We start from the raw sequence: 25,331 nt of genomic DNA on the forward strand, positions 1-25,331 counted from the left end.
AGGGAGTGAAGTCTGAACAGCCTTCCGAGGGAAGTAGGTAGTGGGGCAAAAAGACTTATCTGCTTAAGGACTAAGCTTGATAAGTATATGGAGGGAGGATGATATGATGGGATAGTTTAATTTGGGCAATTGATGTTGGATTATCAGCAGATAAGCTGCTCGATGGTCTGTGAGGGATGTTGATGGGATGGGATCTGAGTTACTGCAGAGAATTCTTTCGGGTGCTGTGGTGAGTCTTGCCCACATGCTCAGGTTAGCTGATCACCATATTTGGGGTCGGGAAGGAATTTCCTCAGGGCGGATTGGCAGGGGCCCTGGGGTTTTTCGCCTTCCTCTGCAGCGTGGGCATGGGTCGCTTGCTGATGGATTCTCTGCAGCTTGAGGTCTTCAACCACAATTGAGGACTTCATAACTCAGTCACGGGTTAGGGTTGTTATAAAAGTGGATGGGTAGGTCTTTGGCTGCTGTTTGGCAAGGCAGACTATGATCATATTGTCCCTTCTGACCTACGAATCTATGAATCTATGAATCCTGCACACTAGATAATTCTTAGAATTTAAAACTGAGCAATCATACAGTAGGGCATAAATGATCACTGTCTGAGGTAAGAAAGTTTCTGTTATGGTACAGCATTGCACAATAAAGTACAGTATTACTCTTCAGAAGACTTGGCCACTGTTGGAGAGACATCCAGGCTAGATGGACATTACAACATTCTATATTAATAATACAGGAGCATTTTAAAAGGTGTGGTAAATTGTTTATATTAGAATAGCATGTAGAGACCAAGCAGGTAAGATTCTATGTGCAGTGATGTATACAGATGTATGTAATGACTCTTGAGGACAGCAGACTATCTTTGTTAAAGAGCAGACATAACAGGTAGAAAAGAAGCAAAGGGGCCAGGAGGATAAGGTTGAAGTAATAGAGTATGTTTTTCATTAGCCTAACATATGCACAATACACTTCTACCTCGATATACGCGACCCACATACATGAATTTGGATATAAGTTGGTAAAGTAAGTGCTTGGGCGGGGGGGGCGGCGCACTCCAGTGGATCAAAGCAAGTTTGATTAATGGCGTTTCACTTTTATGGGTAAGACTTTTGCTCTGAGACAGCATTACATCAAAGTAAGTGTTGTTGTAGGTATACAGTATGTTTATTGTTTATAAATAAGTGACAGGTGCCATAGCTATGAGCTCCGGCAAGACCAAGAATGTTTTTATAATACATTCGTTGTGTGCTATCTGTCATGTATTCCCACTCTGAATAGCGTCCAAGAATGGGACCAGCATGAATTCTCTAAGCTTATACAGCTAGAACCTGTAGTGCTGCCACCAACAGGATTCCAGTCCCTGGTACACTTTGGTCCCCCAAAACCTTGCCTGGGACCCCCAGACCCGACCCTCTGGATCTTACCACAAGGAAAGTAAACCTTCCCCACCGTTGCTCTCCAGCTTCCCTCCCTGGGTTACCCTGGAGATCACTTGATTCAAACTCCTTGAATCTTAAATAGAGAGGAAAATGCACCTTCCCCTCCTTCTCTCTCCCTCCCAGACTCTTCCTGAGAGACAGTATTTTAACACAAGAGAAGAATTCTCTCTCCCACTTCCTCCTTTCTCCCCACCAATTCCCTGGTGAATCCAGACCCAGTCCTCTGGGTCTCACCAGAATAAAGAAACAAATCAGGTTCTTAACAAGAAGAACTTTTAATAAAGAAAGAAAAACAGTAAAAAGTATCTTTGTCCATTTAAAGATGGATTAGGTCAGAATCTCCCTAATGTCCTCAGCTGTGAAGACTGAAGCAAAAAAATGTGTTTAGTTTCTCTGCAATGACTTTATTGTCTTTAAGCGCTCCTTTTGTATCTCGATCATCCAGGGGCCCCACTGGTTATTTAGCAGGCTTCCTGCTTCTGATGTACTTAAAAACCATTTTGTTATTACCTTTATCTTAGAGATGGTCTGCAGAAAGAACTTGCAAGATTTAGACGTAGCCTCAAAGCGAGGAGCTATAGAGGGGTCCAAGTTGAAGATAACACCCAGGTTACGGGCAGAATGGTGGTTAAGAAAAAAGGTAACTGAGAGGACTTGGGTGGCTGGAGAGGAGGATAAAATTAGTTCTGTGTTAGCCTTCTTGAATTTGAGCTAATGGCATATCCACAAGGAGATGTCAGAGACAGACTGAGATTCCAGTTTGGACAGGAAAAGAGAAGTCTGGAGTAGAGAAGTAGATTTGTGAGCGATAAGCATAGAGTTGATAGCTGAATTTGTGTTTGGTGGATGCGAGAACCCAGAGATAAAGGACAGAGCTCTGTGGAACCCCCATAGAAAGCTGGAGGGGCTGGTGAGGAGGATCCTTTGAAGTACATGCTGAAGAAGTGATTAGAAAGGTTGGAGAAAAATCAGAAAAGGACCCAGTAATGGAGGCCAGGGGACACAAAGTTTCCAGAAGAGGAGCATGGGTGGCAGTGTGGAAGATGGCTGACAGGTTCTGGGGATGATGGTAAACTATTTCTGAGTTTTGCTAGAAAGAGGTAGTTAAAGACTTTGCCAAGAGTGGCTTCAGTGGAGTACAAAGGGAAGAAGCCTGAGCGTCTAGCATGTACTTGGAAGAGAGAAACACTCCAGACAGTGATTGTAAACAGCACCTTCAATGATCTTAGAAGTGAAAAGAGGAAGGTGGTTGGGAGAGGCAAATTGGGTCAAGAGTGTGGTTTGTTTGTTTGTTTATTAAAAGCTGGGAGAGACTTAGGCTACGCCTACACTGGCAATTGAATGACACAACTTTTGTCTTTCAGAGGTGTTAAACCCCTCCCCTCTTCCCGGAAAGACACAAGTTTTGCCACAACAAGTGCCAGTGTGAACAGTGCATTGTCAGCAGGCGTGTGCTCCTGCTGACAAAGCTAACCAGTCTCGTTGGGGGTGTAAGTTTTTTGTCAGCAGGAGACGACAGACAGCGGTTACACCGCATAACTTTCCGCAGATGTGGTGATGCAGCCGTGTTGCTAAAAGCTATGTAGTGTAGACAAAGCCTAAAATGGGTCGGCAACCTTTCAGAAGTGGTGTGCTGAATCTTCATTTATTCACTCTAATTTAAGGTTTCGCATGCCAGTAATACATTTTAAACTTTTTAGAAGGTCTCTTTCTACAAGTCTGTAATGTATAGCTAAACTATTGTTGTATGTAAAGTAAATAAGGCCTTTAAAATGTTTTAAAAAGTTCATTTAAAATTAAATTAAAATGCAGAGTTCCCCAGACCGGTGACCAGGACTCAGGTAGTGAGTGCCTCTGAAAATCGGCTTGCATGCCACAGTTGCCTACCCCTGGCCTAAAACATGTTTGTATTGTAAGGGGAAAGAGCCAACGGAGAGCGGGGAAGTTAAGTGCAGTTAGGGAGGGGATCAGAGTGGGCATGAGGGAGATCAGGAGATGGTTTGGGAAAGGGTCAGCAAGAAGAGGAAAGCTCTCAAAAAACTGCATCTGTGATGGGAGAAGAAGAGAAAGAGAGGAAAGCTGAGAGGAGGGAGGTCAATGCTGTGTATTGTCAATTTTCTCTTGGAAAAAATTGTCAAGATCTTATGTGGAGAGACAAATGAAGGGAGGAGTGGGGGTAAGGTTTGAGGAGTGAGTCAAAAGTGGTGAAAAGGTGCTGGGATTGTGAGGGTGGAATTGTTCAGCTAGGAATATGTCAGAATGTATTTGTAGTGCAGGAAGTCAACCTGATCATGAGATCTCTGCTAGAAAGGTTCTGTAGTGTGAGAGCAGGAGTGGAGGAAGTGGATGTTGGGGTTGAGCTGCGTAGTGGCAGTGCAGAAAGTGCAATGGGGGAAAGTAGAAAAAGAATTAAGGGTGAAGGAGAGTGAAGCACAGACAGAATCAACAACCATATCTGTAACCTTTCTGCCCCTCTGAGTTGGCAGCAACAAGGGCCGGGTTCAGTATCCAGGGATTCCGTTTCAATAACACAATGCATAACTGGCTCCCACCCAGTGAGCTGGGACACTTACATACCACACCCTCCCGGGCGCCTCTAGGAGGCAATACTTCCCCTCTCGCAAGCACGGAGTCTGAGTGTAGCAAAATCCTTTTAATAAAGGAAGGAAACAAAGTGGCATCCCATTGGAGAAATACCACAAATAGGATTATAACACAAACCATAAGCAAACGTTTGGCAATGTCGTTTCCCCCTTAGGGTCTTAAGCCCAATCACCCCAAAGTCCAACAACCCGAAAGTCTCTGGTCAGTGCCACCCCAGAATTGAAAAGTTTATCTGCAGAGTTTTACCGCCCCACAGCGGTGAATGTGGGGAAGAAGTCCACAGGTGTTAAGGGCCACATACATAGGGCCAGGGCCAACTGTCCGCCGTTCTCGAGAGTTTCTGCTTGCAGCCTTCACCACAGACCAGTCTACCATCCCGCAAACCTCATCTGCTCACTGTTCCATGGGCTACTCGCAACATGCGCAAATGCGTCCGCTCTGCCAGCTGTTATGAAGTCTCAGGCTCGCCCACTAGAAATCAGCACTCAGTGATCTCAGTCTTAGTAAGGGGAGCCCTGGTGCTACGACAACCACTGGCTCCAACATGAACCAGCTCAGGCCAGTCCCTAGAATGGACTCCTAATAGTGAATCAAAATTGGCTTCTCTTTTGACTAGATATGGGAAAGAATGTTCCTGGTTAATTGGTGTCGCACGGCCCTCAGTAAATCGGGGCCCATACTATCCGGACACACCCCAAGTCCCAACTCTCTCTAAATTTCTGGAGTATGTTTAGCAGTGTCACTTGTTTAGCAGTGTCACTTAAGTTCATATTGAGAAGTCTCTGTCAAAGCAGTCTGTAGTTCCTCATTCACAATCAGATGCAACACTTATATCACTGCCCAATAACAAAGAAATGGAGATCTGCAGAGCTGGTCAAAATACCTCCCAGGCTGCATTGGGCTATGCTGGGCGTGCCCATGCAAATATCTGAGCATTCACACTTTCTGAAATGCTTTCCACACTTCCCATAATTCACCACCAGATGTCAGGGTACAGCTCATCCTGATTCTGCTTACATATCAATGGAAGATAGGAGGAGAGGGCTGAGAGCAGATGAGACATCATCAACACTGATGGGAGTGGAAGTCACAGAAAGGCAGTGTGTTTTTTTGGGTGTGGAGTGGGAAGTTGATGGGTGATATTGAAAGAGACCAGGTAATCAGAGAAGGGAAACTAAACAATACAGAGATTAGAGACAGAGCAGTGCTTGGTGAAAACCAAGTTGAGTGAACTTTGTGAGTGGGAGAGTTGAACCAGGCTGCAGGTCTAATGACCAGGTTAAGGTGAGGAAATGTGCAGCTAAGACATCCGATGGATCATCAACATGGAAGCTGAAGTCACCAAAGATGAGCATGGGAGATTGATGAGAGGGAGAGAGAGAGAGAGAGAGAGAGACAGGAGTCAAAATCAGAGAGAACGGCTGATGGAGGAGTTGCGTGGATGGTAGAAGACAGAAACATGGAGGGGTGATGGAGAAAAGAGTCAGATGCAGTTAATTTCAAAAGAGGCGAAAGAGTAGGAGGAGGGAGGGTTTGATTACTTAGATCCTTGCCCAAAGCACTTTACCACAATTCTCTTTTATTTGTTAAATAATTGAGATTTTGACTCCAGCCATGTTTCTTGGCATGTTCTTTGTAAAAATGCTGAAGCCATTTAAGTTGAATTAACTTTTAGAATAAATGTATTCTATACGTGTATCCCACGTTGAGACCCACTGTCTTAAATCACAAAGTTAAACCAGATTGTTATTAAAAACAGTTCTCCTACGCAGAGGTCTTCCAGGAGGTACATCAGCTCCTCTCGATAGTTCCCTAGTTTTACAGCAGGCTACATAGAAAGCACTAGCAAAGTCACTACAAACTAAAATTGAATACAGACAATGACTTGTTTATACTGCTCTATATAATATACACTGAAATGTAAGTACAATCGTTATATTCGAATTGGTTTATAATATGGTAAAAATGAGAAAGTGAGCAGTTTTCAGTAAGAGTGTGGCTGTGACACTTTTTTTTTTTTATGTCTGATTTTGTCAGCAAGTAGTTTTTAAGTGAGGTGAAACTTGAGGGTTTGCAAAACAAATCAGACTCTCGAAAGGAGTATAGTAGTCTAGAAAGGTTGAGTGCCACTGGTTTAAGAGGTAGGAATATTTTGTCATCTCCCTGCAAAGAAGCAGTTGTATCTTGACATATATTTTAAAGTAAATTAATTTATTGCATGTTAAATTTAAATTGCCACTTACTACTTCTGTCCATAAGGTGGGCAGCTCTTCATAGGTCAGCGCTGTCAGAGTACACTTTTTGTTTTCTATTAAAATAGGAAGGATGTTTACCATGGAACTTTAGAAAGCTTATCCTTGTTTAGCATCCACATTGGAAATTTCTAATTCTCAGCTGACTTCAGGTTAAACAATGTATCTCTGGACATAGATAGTACAGCTGTATGTAAACAGGAAATATTTCTGAGATGTATTGTGTGTTTTCTATATCCTAAAAATACACTCTGATAAGGGCTATTGTCTGCACCACCACTATTTCCTTCTCTGCTCCTGCAGCAGTGACACTCAGATGAACCTGCCCTTAATTAATATGCTGCAGTGGAAGGGCCAGTTCAAGAAAGCTTGAATTATTATGTTTTCCTTGAGGGAGAAATTACTCTGTGGTGGCTTTTTTTGAGACAGAGACCTCATGACTACCAGGAATATTTCAAATCATCCTTTTGTACCCTGGCGATGGCAGATTTTCTGCCTTACAGTGAATGAAATGAGGCAGTTGTTTTCAGAATAACAGTATATGAAGGTCACAGAAGAACTCATCAGTGAGTTCTCTTCCTGTTGGTATGCATACTTCCACCTTTTCATGTTCTCTGTATGTATAAATATCTCCTGTCTGTGTGTTCCATTCTATGCATCTGAAGAAGTCAGCTGTAGCCCATGAAAGCTCATGCTGAAATAAATTTGTTAGTCTCTAATGTGCCACAAGTACTCCCGTTCTTTCATTAGTGAGTGATTACATTGCTTTTAACAGACTTGTAGCTCACGCTCTATGCATTAACATAGAGTACTACTTCATGTTCTTGTTTCTGTTTCCTCAACTTCTCATTCTCTCCAGATCTCTCTCTTGGAGAAGAATGATGTCCTTTGTGTTCTGTGGAAAGTAGGATTTAAAGGAAGTAATTGAGGCTAGTTATTTAGATATAGTTCATTTTCCCTCTCCCTCCACATTCTTGGATCTTGCCATTTCGAGGAAAGGTCCAAACCTTAGACATCAGAATGTAGTACAGAGTACCATAGAGTTGTCCCCAGTCTTTCAGTAACTGCTTTGACCAACCCAATTGCTTAGGGATATCCTGTCTGATAACACAAGCAGTGTTTAGTTACAGTAAAACCTAATTTGACAGGGAGAACTGTTGATTTTGTCTGTCCAGAAGCCTCAGTTTTAAAAGAAAAAAAAAATCCCATGTACATTGATTGTAACAGAGTCCCGCCTTCTTTCTGCCGCAAGGTTTACTACAACTTAATGTCAGGTAATGTATATAGTGAAACCAGAAAACAGAGGAAAAAGCAGGAAGACTGGTTTAGGGAAACTTGGCTCCTCTTTCTAGTTTATATGGTACTGGAGGAAAACGTTGAAGTCATAGAGGAAATCTCAGACATTAGAGATAAAAACAGGAGAGAAGCAAAGAGGGGAAGGAAACAGGGAGATGCCAGAAGAATAAAAATATGAAGTCACAAGGAAATTTCAGGAAGAAAGAGACACATTCCACAAGAATAAAAAATTAAGATAATTGCCGGCCATTCCTCTGACCTGAAATTGACTGTCTGCATCTGACTATTTGTGATTGAGCTTACATAAAGAGTGTAATCAACAGCGTGTCTGTCTCACCAACAGAAGTTGGTCCAATGAAAGAGATTACCTCATCGACCTTGACTTTTTAATATCCTGGGACTGACATAGCTACAACAGTGCATGCATCTGACTATGCCAGTCCCACACAAGTAGTGGTGAGGAGTTCAGTGTAGTAAACAATTGCTTCACTACAACCTTGGCTTCTCCTTTAAGGTTTAATGCATGGCCTCCCCTTTCTCCTTTGTTTGACATTTTACCTTTTTTATGAGTCTCTCCTCTTGCCTATTTGTATTTCCTTATTCTCAGTCCTCTTCTTCTAACTTTTTCACTTTCCTCTTCTGTTTTTCTGTTTACCCTTTCTTGTTTGCTACTGAGATCCAGAAGTTTTATGCATATAATTGAAATTATTCCTTTGAAGAAGATCTGAGAAACAAACTAGATTTCACATACAAAGATATGAATATTTAAGTACGTCGATAGGAAGGATAGATTAGATAGAATAGCTTTATGGTTGTGGGAATAGGACAGTTCCCAGCTGGAGAAATGATGAAGCAATGATTTTTATCCTAGGAGATAGCTCTGGAAAAGGAACCAATAATTTCTATCCTTTGAAACAACCTTGAAGGTAGAATGAAAACTGCATGATGAGGGAAATGCCTCTTGGCCTAGAACAATCTTTCCTGTCACATAATACCTACAGATAGAATAATAATTCCAAGGGCAAGAAATACCAATGCAAACAACAAACTATTTGTTCTCAGCCCGGCAATGGAATGATCATCTGTGCCATTCTTTTCTTGTTAATCCTTTCATTTGTGGGTGACATTTAAGGTGTTACATATTTATAAATGTTTTAGGATCCAAGTATTCTCAGTAGCAATCCTCCTCATCTGGAATGACCTTCCTCTGAAAACAAGTGTTTGGGTTCAGATATGGCTACTGAGAGTCGATACATCTACCAACAGCAGGTTTTGAAATATCCAGCGTTTAGCCTATTGGTTGGTATTCGTTCTTTGGTCTGTTCAGGATATCTGTTTAGAGGCTTAGAAGCTGAGGGGTCACTTGCAGTATTTCTAAACATTATCTCCAAAATAGGGAGTAAAGTACAGCCAGGTGCGACACTGATAGATGCCTCAACGGTATATACGATGGTTGCCAACAGTTTTACCTTGCACTTAGAGTAAGAAATGCTGTGGGGTGACTTTTTTCTTTTTTTTTTTTTAATGATGACTGCTATGTTTGATTTTGTCAGAACTAGTTAACAATGAAGAGCTTAATCACAATTTAGTTCTATAGTAATTTGAAGGACTTGCTGGAGTTACAGTGGGAATAGTTGGTATTTTCTGTTGCACCATCTCTTTAAATCCAATATCTCACAGTCCAACACAGAGAATCTTTCCTGCATAAAATTTCAGGGCAGTGCTTACAAAGTCTACTGTACAGTACTTTTGTGCCAATAACTGTCAAATTCCAGCCATAGCAACCTGACTTTTCTATGTCCTCTGGGTCTGAAATGGAACATCTAGAGTTAACAGCAACAAGCAAGGACATAAATTAATGATTCCTGGAACTGTCTTGACTCACTGTAACAATCCAGAATTTAGTGGAAACTAGTACTTGAACTTAATTGTAGTTTGAGCTCACACCTACATTTAGTGTAAATACAAGGATTCAGCTCTTCCGCTCACAGTAGGACTTCTGGACCAAAGAACTTACTCAGTACATTGTTTCATAGAATACTTTGCTGTTCCTTGATGTCAGCACCCTCCTCTAAAGGACAGAGAAATCTACTAACTTAGTTCTGGAAAGATGGAACTGCAAATTGAGTACATTCCCACAGGAGAAATCATCCGTGTGGTCAGTCAGAATGGAGCGCGCAAGACTGTAAGCCTGTGTTTCTTATTGTTCTCTTTTCTCTTCTTGCTTTGGAGTTAGTTATTTTCAAAATGAGCAATCTAGTCACCACTATTCTGAGTTCAGGAGAAAAGTTAATGTGAGAAGGCTAATGAGGCTACTGCAAAGACTTCTAATTAGAATGATTGTGACCATCTTTTAAATAGAAATTTTTAAACTCGGCAGCAGTATAAAAGAAGAGTGTAATTGAGAATTAAGGAAATGGCAGAAGTGTTCAAAACAGCATTGTATGAGTACACCACACTTAGCATGATTTGTAATTGGTATGGCCCAGGAGCACTTAGCTGGTACATTAGAATTTGGGAAAGGATTTATAAAATAACTGAAAGGAAGAAAACCAGTTTTAAAAAGAATACTGTCCAGCCTCTTAGATATTAATTGCCCATCTTGCCACTGGATTCATGTCAGAAATTTCATCCAAAAATTAGTAAATACTAAAGAGTGGAAAATAGAGGTAGAACACAAAAACAACAACGAATCCGATGGCATCTTAAAGGCTAACAGATTTATTTGGGCATAAGCTTTCGTGGGTAAAAAAAATCACTTTTACTCACAAAAGCTTATGCCCCAATAAATCTGTTAGTCTTTCAGGGGCCACCGGACTCCTTGTTGTTTTTTTTGGATACAGACTAACAGGGCTACATCCTGATAGAGGCAGAACAATGCATCAAGAAAAATAAGATGAAAATTGTCAGCATCTTGGTGAACTGGGTTTCCGAGCTAGTTACTTCATGACCACTTCATTTAATTATGTTTAGAACCTGTGTATATGTGCATTGCTAATGGAGAGTCAGTGTTGGGTGGGTTTTTACCTATAGCTTAACACACAAGTAGAGTTAAATGTTCCTGAGAGCATTTAAACTCTGCATTGTTTTTTAAAAAGCTACAAAATATATTTTCTCTCACTCTTTAGGCTGCCATGTGAACAGAACATCTTTGTTGTATTTAGACTGTATTCACAGTATTCAGTTTTCTAATATCTATATAAATTTCACAGAAAGGACCTAAAATAAAATGGGCAATTCAGGAAGGTTAAAGCCTACAGCATAATTTTATCTTGATTTCTGAAGGTCAAGTAACAAATTGTTTTTTCCTTTACTGTCAAGGTATGCCTTGAGTAGGAAATTGCAGTTGTCAGTTTTACTGGATTAAGAATACACTGCACCTAGTTATAGGATGTTTTTTCTTCCAAGTGAATAAATCTCACTTCTAAAATAAATTGACATTTCACACCTTCACATTTCTGTATTAGTTTTTGTTTGTACTGTCTAGAGCTACTCAGGACACAATTGTAAATGATTTGAATTATTTCTAGTCATTTAAGCCAAATAATTTCATACCTAAATGCAGCTATGTACATATGTCCCTGGCTGTCTATTTTAGGTGCTTCTGTGGCTTCCATTACCATAGTATCTGAGTGCCTTATGAAAATAAATACAGTAAAGATTTTAGCAACCCTGTGAGGTAGGGAACTACCAAAGAGGATGGAGCTAGGCTGTTCTCAGTGGTGGCAGATGACAAAACAAGAAGCAAGGGTCTCAAATTGCAGTGGGGGAGGTTTAGGTTGGATATTAGGAAAAGCTATTTCACTAGGAGGGTGGTGAAGCACTAGAATGGGTTACCTGGGGAAGTGTTTGAATCTTCCTCCTTAGAGGTTTTTAAGACCCAGCTTGACAAAGCCCTGACTGGGATGATGTAGTTGGGGTTGGTCCTGCTTTGAGCAGAGGGTTGGACTAGATGACCTTCTGAGGTCCCTTCCAACCCTGAGAGTCTGATTCTATACAGTTATTCCCATTTTACAGAGACGAAATTGAGGCACAAAGAGGCTAAGTGACTTGTCCAAGGTAACACAGGAAGCCTTTGGTGGAGCAGAGAACTGAACTCATCTCTCTTATCCCAGGCTAATGTCCTAACCGCTGGACCATCCTTTCTGTCTTAATACCTCTCTGTATGCAGTAATATGTAAAAATAACTTTCCATTTCCCTATGTGTAGTATTCAAACTTTATTTACCCAGGCCTTGATTTTACTCTAAATTTCTGTGATTGGTGTTGCAGTCATTAAATATCTTTGCAATACTGATTGCACAAGTGCTTTGTGCTAAGCAGTTGCATTCTGAAGCAAGCATAGTCTCTTACTCCAGTTTCCTTTCACTGCTATTTTACTAAGCAATTTAAAACTTCCATATGAAAACTGGTGAGCATAACTGCCTTACAGATTGCACAAACATTCATTAAGTAAAACTTCCCTGACCCCCATAAGAAATCCTATACCTCTGGCTTGCCAGATAGTCATGCTGCAGACACCATTAGTCTTTCCCATCCTCCTTTTAAATGGCCTGCAAGTTGCATTACAATAGTGCATAATGCATCGGACGAAGTGGGTATTCACCCACGAAAGCTCATGCTCCAGTACGTCTGTTAGTCTATAAGGTGCCGCAGGACCCTTTGCTGCTTTCACAGATTCAGACTAACATGGTTACCCATCTGTGTGGCAGCAGAGGACATTGGCTGGACTGGATGCTCTCTCCCAAAGAGAGAGGTTCACTCAGGTCTTCGCCTGACTGATAGGTACATACCTACATCTTGGGAGAGGATACAAAAGAAAAGCTGTTAGTTCAGCTATTTAAAAAAAGTTTAAAATATTCATTAAAACTGCATAAAACAATAAAATTTGCTAACTTGAGAACAGCATCTGTTATGGAGAAACTTTTGTGCCAGGAACTATAGAACAGGTGCCCCGGCAGTCTTGTACAGGAGCAGTTGAAGAGGATGCTGTGAGTGGCATGACAAAACCCAGACTTGTTGGCTTGGCTATGCTGAGCGGTTTTGGAAATAAAATGGTTCTCACAGTGTTTAGCTTCACTATGTCCCCATGAAATGATGGCAGCTGCTAGAGTTTATGGTCTATCTAGTTTCTTGTAGCCTTATCGTTGGCCTGCAGTCAGCTCTGCCTCCTTACCTTTCCCCTAGTACCTGTGCATGGAGAGAGTGAAGCTGAGCTGGAGTTAACTCATTGCTTGCTAGTGATCAGGTAGGGCCTTTACACCCTGTCTTACAATCTGATGGCAGGTTGGTTGATGTCATTCTTTCTGTTGTCATGGCGACTGAACTTGCTTCTCAGTAAGAGAGATGGAGGTCCTTCCATAATAAGGATGAGGCCTGTTGGCAGACAGTATGGATCAACTTGGACCAGCACTGTACTGGTTCTGTGATTACTCTCTATGGTTGTCTGTCTAACACTTTCACCATTACAAAATATCCATAAGCATTTAAAAAGAAACACAAAAGAAAACACAAATACGGGGTGTGGTAGGTCCTACATGTAAACAAAGCTGATCATGTAAATACCCAGTTTTGTTGTCTTGGTTTTCTTGTCTACATTATTTTGCTTGCCTTGAATTCTTTTAGTTGGAGATGAAATAATCAATTTAGAAATATGTGGGAAACTCATGATCTAAAAGCTGGTGAAGATATGATTTCTGTTTTTGTGGTATAAGTATTTTGGAGAACACACTCTTACAAGGATATTCAGCATTTGAAAGCATTCTGGAAAAATCTGATCTTGGTTTTAAAGAACAGGGATTGAGAGAATCATGAAGACTTTGTGGTTTGGGGTATCAGAATCTGCCTTCATTATAGATTGGGAATCTGTTCTCATTGTTTGGGAATACAGGTGTAGATGTTATGGGGAACATGCTCTCATTGTGAGGTAAGAGAAGAGAGATTTAGTGTGTTATGAAGAACCTGTCCTCAGTCTTAAGTAATAAAAAAAAAACACACACCAATCCATTTACTTGTCATTGTTCTGTTTCTTCATCATACAAAACAAGATTTGTGACAACACATTTATAGCACCATCTACAAAGAAACAAAAGCAAAAAAGATGTCCACTCACAGGAAGTGTGTTGTAAAGCTCTGTCTTTCTCCTCAGTCGTTCCAAAAAAGAGACTGAAATCACAAGAATGAGATGTGTGTGTAGAAAGTGCCTAGTAAAATGAGGTCCTGGGCCAGGACTTGAGCTCCTAGTGCTGTGATAATACAAATATAAATAATATATTAGGGAATGGGAGTAGGATGAATACAACAAACACAATTACTCTTATGTAGTTCCTTGTCTTATATCCCTTCATTCCCCATCCCTATAAAACAAGATTCCATATTGAAGGGAGAAATGCCAAGTAATGAAAAATTGAAGTGGCCTTTCCTTGAATGGCAGCCTGGAGATATGCAACTAAAATCAACCTTGGAAGAGAACCATAGGGCAAACTAGGAATTAATAAAAAGGGACGAGATAAGAACCAGGTAGCCACACACAGAAATTGTCATCACTTGACCCTAAAGTGTGGAAATTTGTGTGTGCCAACAATTGAAAAAGAGGCTCATTTTTTTTAGAACACATGGAATTGCAGTTGGAACCAGATCTTCACTCTAGTCTACATCATAAACAATTCCTACTGTTTTTAAAGAAGAAATACAGATCCTTTTAAACTAAAGCTATGTATTTAGCTAGAAGAGAAAGGGAAAGCCTTTAGACTAGAGCTCCTAAATCACTTAGATTTTTAAATGGCAAAATAAAATTGTTTTATAACAAAATAAATGAAAATTTACCTGCCAAGATCTGAACTAATTGTCAACCCATAGTTTGTTTGCATTTTTTTACAAGAGAATGTCTATTTACCCTTTTAAAAGAAGGTCCAACTTGCCAACAAGATGCAACTTCTGTTGGAGTGAAGGATTAATCCTGCATGATGTGCACAAGTAGTTGATACTGCCTCCAGCATGTGGTATAGTGTGGTCAGGGCATGGGGAACATAATGCTATTTTTGACACAGGGTGGGATGCAGTGATGTCGCCTGAGTGACTGAAATAGCACAGTGTTATCTGGCTCTCACAAAATTTTCTGTGCTCTCTTCCAAGCTACCTATATGCATGAAACACCTTCTCTGAATCGATTCATAAGCCCAAACCTTTTTCTTCTACATATTCTTCCTCAAGACTCACTCTGCCACAGTATTTAACAAATCAGCTGATTTAATGACGACTTTGGGGTAGATAGGATAGTTGGCACTTTAATTTTAAATGTTTGTATGTGTATATAAAATTTTACATTTGACAGTATCCTTTCACCTTTTGTATGTCACTTTTCTTCTACAGCTGTAAGCTCTTCGGGGCAGGACTGTTATTTATTTGCATTATTGTAGTATCTAGGAGCCCCAGTTGTGAACCAGGACTCTGCTTAGACACATTTTTTTTTCAGATTTATTCCAATTAACTTCCATTAGATTTTAAAAGTACATCTTTAGCTTGTAATACAATTGCATCTGATAGGAAAAAATGAACTTTGCAGTTAAGTTCTGCCCAAAATATCTGAGTATAAGAGCATTCCCAGAGAATATGCATTAAGTTTGCACCTGCTGAATCACTATGTCAACATTTGTCTGACTAGCTGGACCTGTTTTGAACAGTTGGAGAGGGATACAATGCATCCTCCATATGACTTTCTGTTGGATTAATCTTAAATGGAGGTTCAAGGAACAGTTCAGTGCACTGGGTATATTTGTTTCCATTGGTTAGCAGTGTATCTCGGGAGGGAAAAATTCTCATGTCGCTTGTATATTATCAGAGATTGATAGACCTGATTTCATTATTAAGTACTGAAACCACCAGTATTATATTTTTTCAATATTATAATTATGGTGAGGAGATTTGGTGCAAGTGAGTGATGGGCTCTTTCAATGTCTAAGTTCTGATCTGGGTGCAGAAAAAAAAGCTCGAGCAGTATGATGCATAAAAATTTAACAGACCTTCCTTTTTCCAGTCCCTCTGGGAGACCCACAATTCTCAGATAGTTTCTCCTTGATCTTCCCTCAAGATCATTAACCATTTTATTTTTTTCAGGATTGAATAGTCCTTTCCTGTTTATATTCATAGTACGCACTGCAAGGAGATTCTGTTCTCAGCTTCGTCTAGTCTTGATGCCAAGTCTTGCAAATTAGCTTGATGTGTACTGGTAATACTTTTGATTTGTTATATCTTCAGATATTCTTCTAAAGGTAATTTGTTCACTTGAGATTTATTTTAGCCAGTCCATAATTTCATCTAGTTTCAGAGGGGCAGCCTCTCCCTTATCAGCTGTCTTGGCTGAGGCCTGGTCTACACTACGCATTTAAACTGAATTTAGCTGTGTTAAATCGATATAACCCTGCACCCGTCCACACAACGAGGCCCTTTATATTGATATAAAGGGCTCTTTAAACCAGTTTCTGTACTCCTCCCCGATGAGAGGAGTAGCGCTGAAATCAGTATTGCCATGTCAGATTAGGGTTAGTGTGGCCGCAAATCGACGGTATTGGCCTCTGGGCGGTATCCCACAGTGCACCATTGTGACCGCTCTGGAAAGCCATCTGAACTCAGATGCACTGGCCAGGTAGCAGGAAAAGCCCCGCGAACTTTTGAATTTCATTTGCTGTTTAGGCAGCGTGGAGAGCTCACCAGCAAGGTGACAGACGCATGAGCTCATACAGCAAGGTAACATATGGCAGTCTCCTTGAGAATCAAAACAAGAGGCTCACAGATGAAGCTGCAGCAGGAGTATGTTGGATCTGATTGCTAACTGGGGAGAGGATTCCGTGCAACAGAACTGCCGGTTCCAAAAGAAGAAATGAAAAAACATTGAAAAATTTCCAAGGCTATGATGGAGAGAGGGCCATAAACCAGGACTCAGTACAGTGCGTGTTGAAAGTTAAGGAGCTCAGACAAGCTATACACCAGAAAACCAAAGAAAGGCGAATGGAAGTCCCTGGGGCAGGCCCGAAACAGAACGCTTACTACGTGGAGGCTGCGTGCAATTCTACGGGGATCCCCCACCACTACCCACCACGCTGTTCGTGGATTCTGAGGTGGGGGTGGTAAATCTACGGCCATTGGACTGGGATTCTGCGGATAGGAAGATGAGAGGGGATAGAGGAGGCGAGCTTGCAGAGAGGCACTACAAGCACTGCCATTCTCCCCAACCACGGGAGTTTTTCTCAGCCTGAACAGAACGTATACCTCCCAAGCCACATCTCAACACACATGAAGGCCATGGAAGGACCTCTGGTGAGTGTAAGCCTTTGTAAATATAAGAACAAGGTTAAAAAGCAAGCATTTTAATTGATTAATTTGCCTGAGGTGACATGGGATGGCATTCGCCGTGCGCGGCGTACAGTTATTGGAAAGTGCTGGGGATGAGGGGATAGCGGAAATTCTCCAGGGACATCTTCCATGGAAGCCTATCCTGGCAGGTACTGCCGAAAAAGCCTTGCTAGAAGGTCTGGGCAGGCAGCCCTATTCCATCCTCCAGTGGTAGTAACACTTGACACTGCCTAGCATGCAGCAGTACGCTGGTATCAATTGGCATGAACAAAGCCTACGCCTCTGCTATGTCCCGGTGTTTGCTGGCTTAGCAACATCCGTCTTCTTGTTATCTCATTGTGGTTATCCTCAGGACAGTGATATCGTTCATCCGGTAACAAAAGTTGAAATTCCAGGAATTTAATTAGGGGACAGAGATTGGCCATTGTCCTACTGGGCCTGTTTGCCTGTGGTGTAAAGAAATCCCTTCCCCCTTCCAAGTATGCAAGCGGTGGGTGAGGAGATGATTGGCGCTGAGCTTTTTTGCGTTTGGCTAGCAGCCAGACTTCGCTGCTGTGAGCCACGCGGGTCGGGGGGGGGGAAAGTGTTTAGGCAGTGATCTTCATGATAGAACCACAGCCATAGGCAGTGGGGGGGGGTAATAGTGATCATTCCAGAGAATTTCACTTTGGGGGGTATTTCTGCGCTTAAGTATAACAAGGAAAGAACCAGCGCCTGAAACGGGTTCGGCCCTTGGTGTTTGGAAATGAAGGCACTGTGTATAGAACCGAAAGAACAATGGCTTACCTGTGGCCTACATGCAAGCTGAATTCTGAATGCCCAGGCCTGCGTCTGTGAGAAATCTGTAATCAACCAGAGCCACAGACACTTCAATATTAAAGATACGCAAGATGCGACTTGTAAAGTGAAATCAACAGTGCTATGTAAGGTGAATAAGTGTTGTTCACTGTGAAAGAGTAATAACCATTGTTCTGTAAAATGTATCTTTAAAATTACCTTTCTCTTCCCTTTTTTTCTCCTCCCTCATTGCACTGCGCACATTTTTCAAGGCCGCCACTATGCTGCTGCTATCATCCACTGAAAGCTATCTCAGGCTGTGGCTACCACTGGAGAGTTGCAGCGCTGGTGAAGGGGTTACAGCGCTGCAACTCAACCTGTGTACGACATCTTACAAAGCCCAGCCAGCACTGCAAACTTCCCTGGCTGCAGCGCTGCTTTGTACACCTGGTCTGATTGGGGTGTAGCGATTCCAGCGCTGGTGATGCAGCACTGCTCATCAGGTGTGGACACAACAGCGTGTTATTGGCCTCCAGGGTATTGGGAGGAATCCAGCTACCTTTTTTCGGGACCGCTCTGCTCATTCGTTTCACATACTCCACTGCCCTGGGCTCAGGTGGACCTGCCTTTAATGCCCGGGAATTTTAAGAATCTCCTTCCTGTTTGCTCACGCCGGGGCGTGGAGTTGCAATCCAGATCAATCAATTACTGACCACGCCTTCACGCCCCAACGAGCCCCAGCCATGGAGGCAATTTGGCAAAGATCCTGCAGGACCTTCATCAGTGTTTTGGGTGAGGATACCCTGTGCAGTCAAGCTGCGCCAGCCAGCCATAGAATTATGCTAACCTTTGGCAGATATCAACGTCTCATGCTGGCAGGCGGCCCTGAACGAGACGCGCGAGGCCGGCAGTGAGGGTCAAAGTAAAGGAGGCTGGCGAGTGCCTATTGCAAAGGCCTAGGGAAACACGCCGGCTCAGGTAAGCTGCCACGACCTGCCGTTTTTTACAACGAGCTGGATAGGGATGACCTTGGGTGACCGTCCACTGAAATCGAGAACCAGCAATGGATCAGCTTCAGACGCCGAGAGAGTGGGGAGGCTGTGAGGAAACAAGAGAGTGAGGGTACCGGGTGGTGGAAAATAAACCAGAGTCCCAGGAGGCAGCAGCCAGGAGCTCTTCTGCAAGCCCAGGAGGAAGCTAGCCAGTCGGCAGGCAGCCTGACTGGTTGGTGAAGAAGAAGCAGAGAAGCGTGATCCGGTAAGCGAGCTTTTAAAGTTTTGTGAAGAAAGGAGGCGGGGGGCGGGTTTGTTCCATGGGTGCATGCAATGCATGCCTAGATGTGGAAATAGCCCGTTGATTTGGTCTATCACGTCGCGGTAATGCAGCCTCTGTAATCTCTTGAAAACTTTCTCCAAAGCGTGGGCAATGTGCTTGCGCAAGTTTAAAATCGGCAGAGCCACTGTGGGCCCTGTCCACCTTCAGCTAACGCGTTGCGCCATGTGCAGTGAGGGGTGGGGGACATTGCCTGCACACAGGCAAAGCTGCAATAGGGACCAAGCGAATCCACATTGCTGGAGAAGACCCTCTCCGCTTTCCAGGTTGACGCGGAGCAGGGATATATCCGGAGGATAAAATCCTGTGGAAATGTAGGGAATATTGTTAGTGGTCTTCCCCCAGCTGCTCTCTGCTTTTCTCAAAGCACAAAACCCCCACTGAGCCCTGACTCACTCTGGCAGCTCCCATTACCAGAGGAATCGCAGCAGTAAACATTGAATTACGTTAGTGAGAAGCCCCTAGTACTTTACACCATGTCCGTGTCTGCGTTGCCTCTCTGTGCTGTTAGTAATGTGTGAATGATGCTACAGAAGAGAGTCTACACACTCCTCCACCGTGATTATAAAAACAATGCAGCTCTGTAATAAATATTTCTGGTATCTGTTATCCTTTTTTTAAAGTTGACCTTGAATACTATGGCTTTAAAGACTACGATAGACTCCAGAACTTGAGAAGGAGGAAAAGGAGAATCAAAGAGGGGGGAGTTTGGTGATAAGCAGTTATGAAAATCAGTATTGCAGAGACAGCAAGAGAAGTGTAGGACTGGAGAGACAAAAAACGCACCAAGGTGGATGGCAAACAAGAAAACAGGAAAAAAGATTGGCCTAACAGGAAAAAGAATTGGCAAAGAAGAAAAACCACAAACAAACACTTATAAGCCCCTGGCGGCGCCAAACAGACTAATGCAAGTCACTGTAGCCATGCAGCGCAGATCTATAAGTGCTAAACCGTCACCCGCAATCCCAAAGCTTCTCCCTTTTGCCCCAGTGTTTGCTCATAACCCTTCCTCAGTATGCCTGCTTCCTACCACCCCAAGCTGCCCCTCACACCTGTAGCGTACACCTATCACCCTGAGAAATAACGACCCTTACCCTCTGCGCTCACCCCCATCACCATGCAGCTAGTTATCCTGGAAGTGCAGCAGGCATTGCAGGAAGCACCTTCCCAAGGCAGGGACATATTCAAACATCTGACTGTAACAGTTCACACCCTACCTCCCCCACCAACATTTTTTTGTACTGTATTTTTTAAATAAAAGATTTCTTCTTTGGCTTTTAAAACAGTTTTATTATTGCAGAAAGAGAAACATACTGTACCCCAAGGGAAAAATCATTATAACCACTGCACTTAACACCAGTGCAAGGCACCAAAAACATTATCTTTGTGGCTTCAGCCTCAATTGCCTCCCTCAAGATCCATAATCCTGAAGCCTGGGGCTGGGCCTCGCTATCGCCCTGCTCTTTGGGCTGTGCAAATTCCAGCCTCCAGGTGTTGAACCTCAGGAGGTCCATTCCGTTCATGAATGTTTTCACCTTACCTTCACAAAGATTATGGAGGGTACAGCACGCTTTGGATATAACGCAGGGATGTCTGCTTTCCCACAAGTCTACTTCCATAAGAGACAAACCCTCACAGCGCCCCTTTAAACGGCCGGAAAGACGCGACTCCAGCACGACAGTCGATTCTGACCGGCTCAAAGCCCTGTAATTGAACCGGTCCTTTGCTCCTGTCAAGCTTCCCTGTGTACGGTTTCATGAGCCCATGTGCATTAAGGGGTAAGACGGGTCCTCCAAGGATCACAATGGGCATATTCGACGCTCCCCTGACTGTGACTCTTGGGTCTGGGAAAAAAGTCCGGCCTTGCAGCTTCCTGAACAGCCCACTGGTTCCGAAAGAATGCTGCCATCATGCACCTTTCAGGCCGCCCTGTGTTAATGTCAAGTGAAGACGCCAACGGGATACACAAAGCCGCCTGGAGAGACCATAGAGAATACCCTTCGAATTAAATGTACGTTCAGTATCCTGGTGGGGTGGGGGCCAGAATAGGAATATGCGTCCATCTATCGCCCCCCCCCCACAATTGGGAAACCCATTTGTGTGACAGCCATCCAGAAATGTCCTCGACGTTCCCCAGAAGTCAACGGTTCTTCTTAGAGCAGGATGCGATTAATGACACTGCAAACTTGCATTAACCACTATGCCAAATGGTCAGAACACCTTTCCCACTCACCAATCTGGTATCGAGCGACACGATCGGTTAGCTGTCTGGAGTTGCCATTCTTCCAGACTGAGCAAAGTCAGCCACTCGCTTCTCCACACACCGACAGCGGAACAAGGTCTTCAAATCTGCGTGTCCATTTGAGCGCCGCAGGGCTGGGGACAGCTCACCAAGCACACAGTCCATGACAAAGTGGTTTTCTCAAATCACGAAAGTTCTGCAGCACTGCTTGGTACATCCCAGACTTGCAGGGACGATGTATCCATAACCACTCAGTGCTTCAGATTTTCCGCTAGAGCCCAAAAGGTGGCGTAATCCACGGATGCTGAGCACAGTCATTACAGCCTACAGAGAGCAAATATATAGTGTCACACACGTCAGGTGAATCTATATCTGTATCATCATCCACCGTCGTCGGACTCACCTCACTGTCAACTTTGGAGCATAAGGAATAGCATCAACAGACAACGTATGCTGCTGGCGACATTCATGTTGCAGCAAAGTCTCAGCAGCTTGGGCTCCACTTTCTAACAAAAACCCGCGCTGCAGACATCACAAATGTCACGAAACTGGCTGGGAGCGATGCACGACCACAGAGGCGTTGGGACAGGTAGTAGGAATGAACCCGCACACTCCTATACATCCCTTCCCACACCATCACGAAGCGCCAAAATTGGACGAAGGTTGCTCCTGTGGGATACTGCCACAATGGCACCACTACCCAACAGCGCTGCACAACTGCTGCAAATGTGCCACACTAGAAGCACTGGGTAGCTGTAGAGTGTGCCAACACTGACGGCGCGTCGTTCATTACGCACTATGGTACGACAAGCTTAAATCCCAGCGCTGCCACACTTTCCAAGTGTAGCCAAGCCCTCAGATAAGGTAGGCAGAAAAAAGACGCGAGAACGACGAAGTGTTCTCGACATCATGGAAGTGACCCGCATGAAAGAAGTCATCATGAATGAAGTGGAAGGACGTGGTAATAAATTACAGGGAAAGATGCTAGTGAATGTGAGGACAGCGGAGGGGATGCTCGAGATGAGAAGGTGGCATGGCAAGATCAAGGCGCGTGCATGCAACGCTGGGAGCTGCTTGACATGATCAAAACTGACCATATCTAACCAGCATCTGGTGAAGCATTCAAGAACAGCAGCAGGAATCACAAGAGTGGCCGCTGCAGCCCTGTGCAAACCACCGCTCACCCCTGACCATGTTCCTTAAGCCTCCTCACCCAGACGCGTAAAGAACGCGTGTGAGAAGGCTCAGTGCAACCGCCACTACCTACACCAACCCGTGGACAAGTTCAACCAAAAGGCTAGTCAATTACTTTTGAAATTTGGATTTTAGTGACGCTTATTCCTTCCCTCCATATCCTCCGTCCCAAACACCACACAAGGGCTCCTTGTCTCAGTTTTCTTCCTCTTTTTATAATGAATTAAATAACAGAATACATGATTTTTTAAACGATAAGTGGACTTTATTTCCATTAAGCAAGCTGTAATCGAAGCGGGAAGATGGGTTTGCTACTTTACAAGGAATGAGAGTCAATCAGGGGGGCAGGGTTCATCAAGGGAAAAAAAACCACAGCAGTCAGGACCGTACTCTGGCCTGTGGTGAAACTTGTTTTCAAAAGCTTCCACTCTCATAGCGACTGCTTCCTGGTGTGCTTTTTTAATCAGCACCACTGGTGTCTGGCTGCGCAGTAATCAGGGCCAGGTGATTTAATGGCCTCAGCCTCCCACCAAAAGTCTACTCCACCGAACAGTAGGTATGCCCACCTATACTCTCAACAGAGATAGTGGAGCAACACAGCAAGCAGCAATAACACAAGGGACTATTGTTTGGATTTAGGAGGTCTGATCCGAGTCAGTAATGTGCGCGCCAACGCGCCTTTAAAATAGGCCAAAATGCACATTCTAAACCACCAATTCTGCACTGCTCAAGCCTATACTACTGAAACTCCTGACATAGTCGACAGGACTGCCTGGTGTATGGCTCATGAGCATGGCATCATGGCATCAAGGGGTAGGCTGGGTCACCCAGGATAATTATAGGCATTTCAACATCCCCAACTGTTATTTTCTGGTCTGGGAAGTAATTCCCTTGCTGCAGCCATTTAAACAGAGTAATGTTCCTGAAGACGCGAGCGTCATGAACCCTTCCCGGCCATCCCACGTGGATGTTGGTGAAACATCCCTTGTGATCCACCAGTGCTTTCAGCACCATGGAAAAGTACCCCTTGCGGTTTATGTACTGGGTGCCCTGGTGCTCTGGTGCCAAGATAGGGATATGGGTTCCGTCTATTGCCCCACCACAGTTAGGCAATCCCATTGCAGCAAAGCCATCCACTATAACCTGCATGTTTCCCAGAGTCACAACCTTTTGTAGCAGCAACTTAATGATTGCTTTGGCTACTTGCATCACAGCAGCTCCCACAGTAGATTTTCCCACTCCAAATTGATTCCCGACTGACCGATAGCTGTCTGGCGTTGCAAGCTTCCAGAGGGCTATTGCCACTTGCTTCTCAACTGTGAGGGCTGCTCTCGTCTTGGTATTCTGGCATTTCAGGGCAGGGGAAAGCAAGTCACAAAGTTCCATGAAAGTGCCCTTACGCATGCAAAAGTTTTGCAGCCACTGGGAATCATCCCAAACCTGCATAACAATGCGGTCCCACCATCTGTGCTTGTTTCCCGGGCCCAAAATTGGCATTCAATGGCTACAACCTGCTCCATTACCATCAGGATCGCCAAAGCGCAGAGGCTCACGGTTTGAGAGAATTCTCTGTCCATGTCCTCATCGCTCTCATTGCCGCGGTGCCGTAGCTGCCTCCTCCTCCCCTGGTTTTGCAGGTCCTGGTTCAGCATAGACTGCACGATAATGCGCGAGTTGTTTAAAACCTCCATGATTGATGTCTTGAGCTGAGCAGGGTCTGTGCTTGCTGTGCTATGGGGTTTGCACAGTTCACCCAGGAAAAAAGACGTGAAATGGTTGTCTGCTGCTTTCACTGAGGGAAGGGTGAGGCTGTACCCAGAGCCACCTGCGACAATGTTCTTTGCCTTATCAGGCATTGGGATCTCAACCCAGAATTCCAAGGGGCGGGGGAGACTGCGGGAACTATGGGATAGCTACCCACAGTGGAACGCTCCAGAAATCGACACTAGCCTCAGTACATGGACCCACACCACTGAATTAATGTGTTTAGTGTGTCCGCATGCACTCAACTTTATACAATCAGTTTTAAAAAAACGGTTTCTGTAAAATAGGAATAATCCTGTAGTGTAGACATACCCTGAAAGATGGCTTTCCAATAGCTTCTGCTTTTTAGGATTTTGTAGAAAGTCTGGAGATTGAGAAGCATCTGTAATGGCATTAAACTAAAAGAAAATAGTTGAAGAATAATATCTGATGAAAATTAGATGGAGAAAGTGATTCAGCTGCTGATGGATTTTAGAAGGTTGTGAAGAGAGCTGTAAACTGTGCAGCCATCATCCCCCTAGTGTCTCCCAGAAATCCTTATGCTTTTGGTAGATTGAAGGGGCATTGGCTGTGGTTATTCATTAGACTGGATTTCAGTAAGAACAATGTCCCCATGTTTATGGCTGACTGTTGGGTCCTGCATAATATATGTGGGGCAAAAGGGGGGAAAGTTACTGCCATGAGAAAATGCAGGGGTGGAGTGGCTCTCTACTGAGTTTGACATAATAGCTACTAGAAGAGCTCAACATGAAGTCTTGTGGTTGACAGAGGCTTTGATAGAGCACTTTAGCGGTCAGCGATGGTACTGTTCTGTTCTCTAGGCCTGGTGCTTTGGGTCCTGCTAGGAATTGTGTGGCACTTGTACATTTACACATACTGTGTACTTTGAGTATGGCTATGCATTCTGCAATGTGTGTTGTGAACTAATAAAGGTAATCTTATTCTCAAAAAATGGAAAGGAGCACAAACACTGCCAGCTTAAGTGCAAGAGTGTAATAAGAAAAGCCAAAGAGGAGTTTGAAGAACGGCTAGCCAAAAACTCCAAAGGTAATAACAAAATGTTTTTTAAGTACATCAGAAGCAG

General features: G+C 43.5%; 1 protein-coding gene across 1 annotated transcript in view; it reads left to right on the forward strand.

The window, feature by feature from the left end:
• Window positions 1–9,671: 9,671 nt before the first annotated feature.
• Window positions 9,672–25,331, forward strand: part of MYO1C (myosin IC) — a 146,164-nt gene continuing 130,504 nt past the window's right edge. Inside the window, exon 1 of the mRNA XM_032788283.2 lies at window positions 9,672–9,773. Within this exon, the coding sequence (XP_032644174.1) occupies window positions 9,699–9,773 (75 nt within the window). The 5' untranslated portion in view covers window positions 9,672–9,698. The remainder of the gene's footprint in view (window positions 9,774–25,331) is intronic.

This window comes from Chelonoidis abingdonii, chromosome 20 (genome assembly GCF_003597395.2).
Source record: "Chelonoidis abingdonii isolate Lonesome George chromosome 20, CheloAbing_2.0, whole genome shotgun sequence".
Lineage (NCBI taxonomy): Eukaryota > Metazoa > Chordata > Testudines > Testudinidae > Chelonoidis > Chelonoidis abingdonii.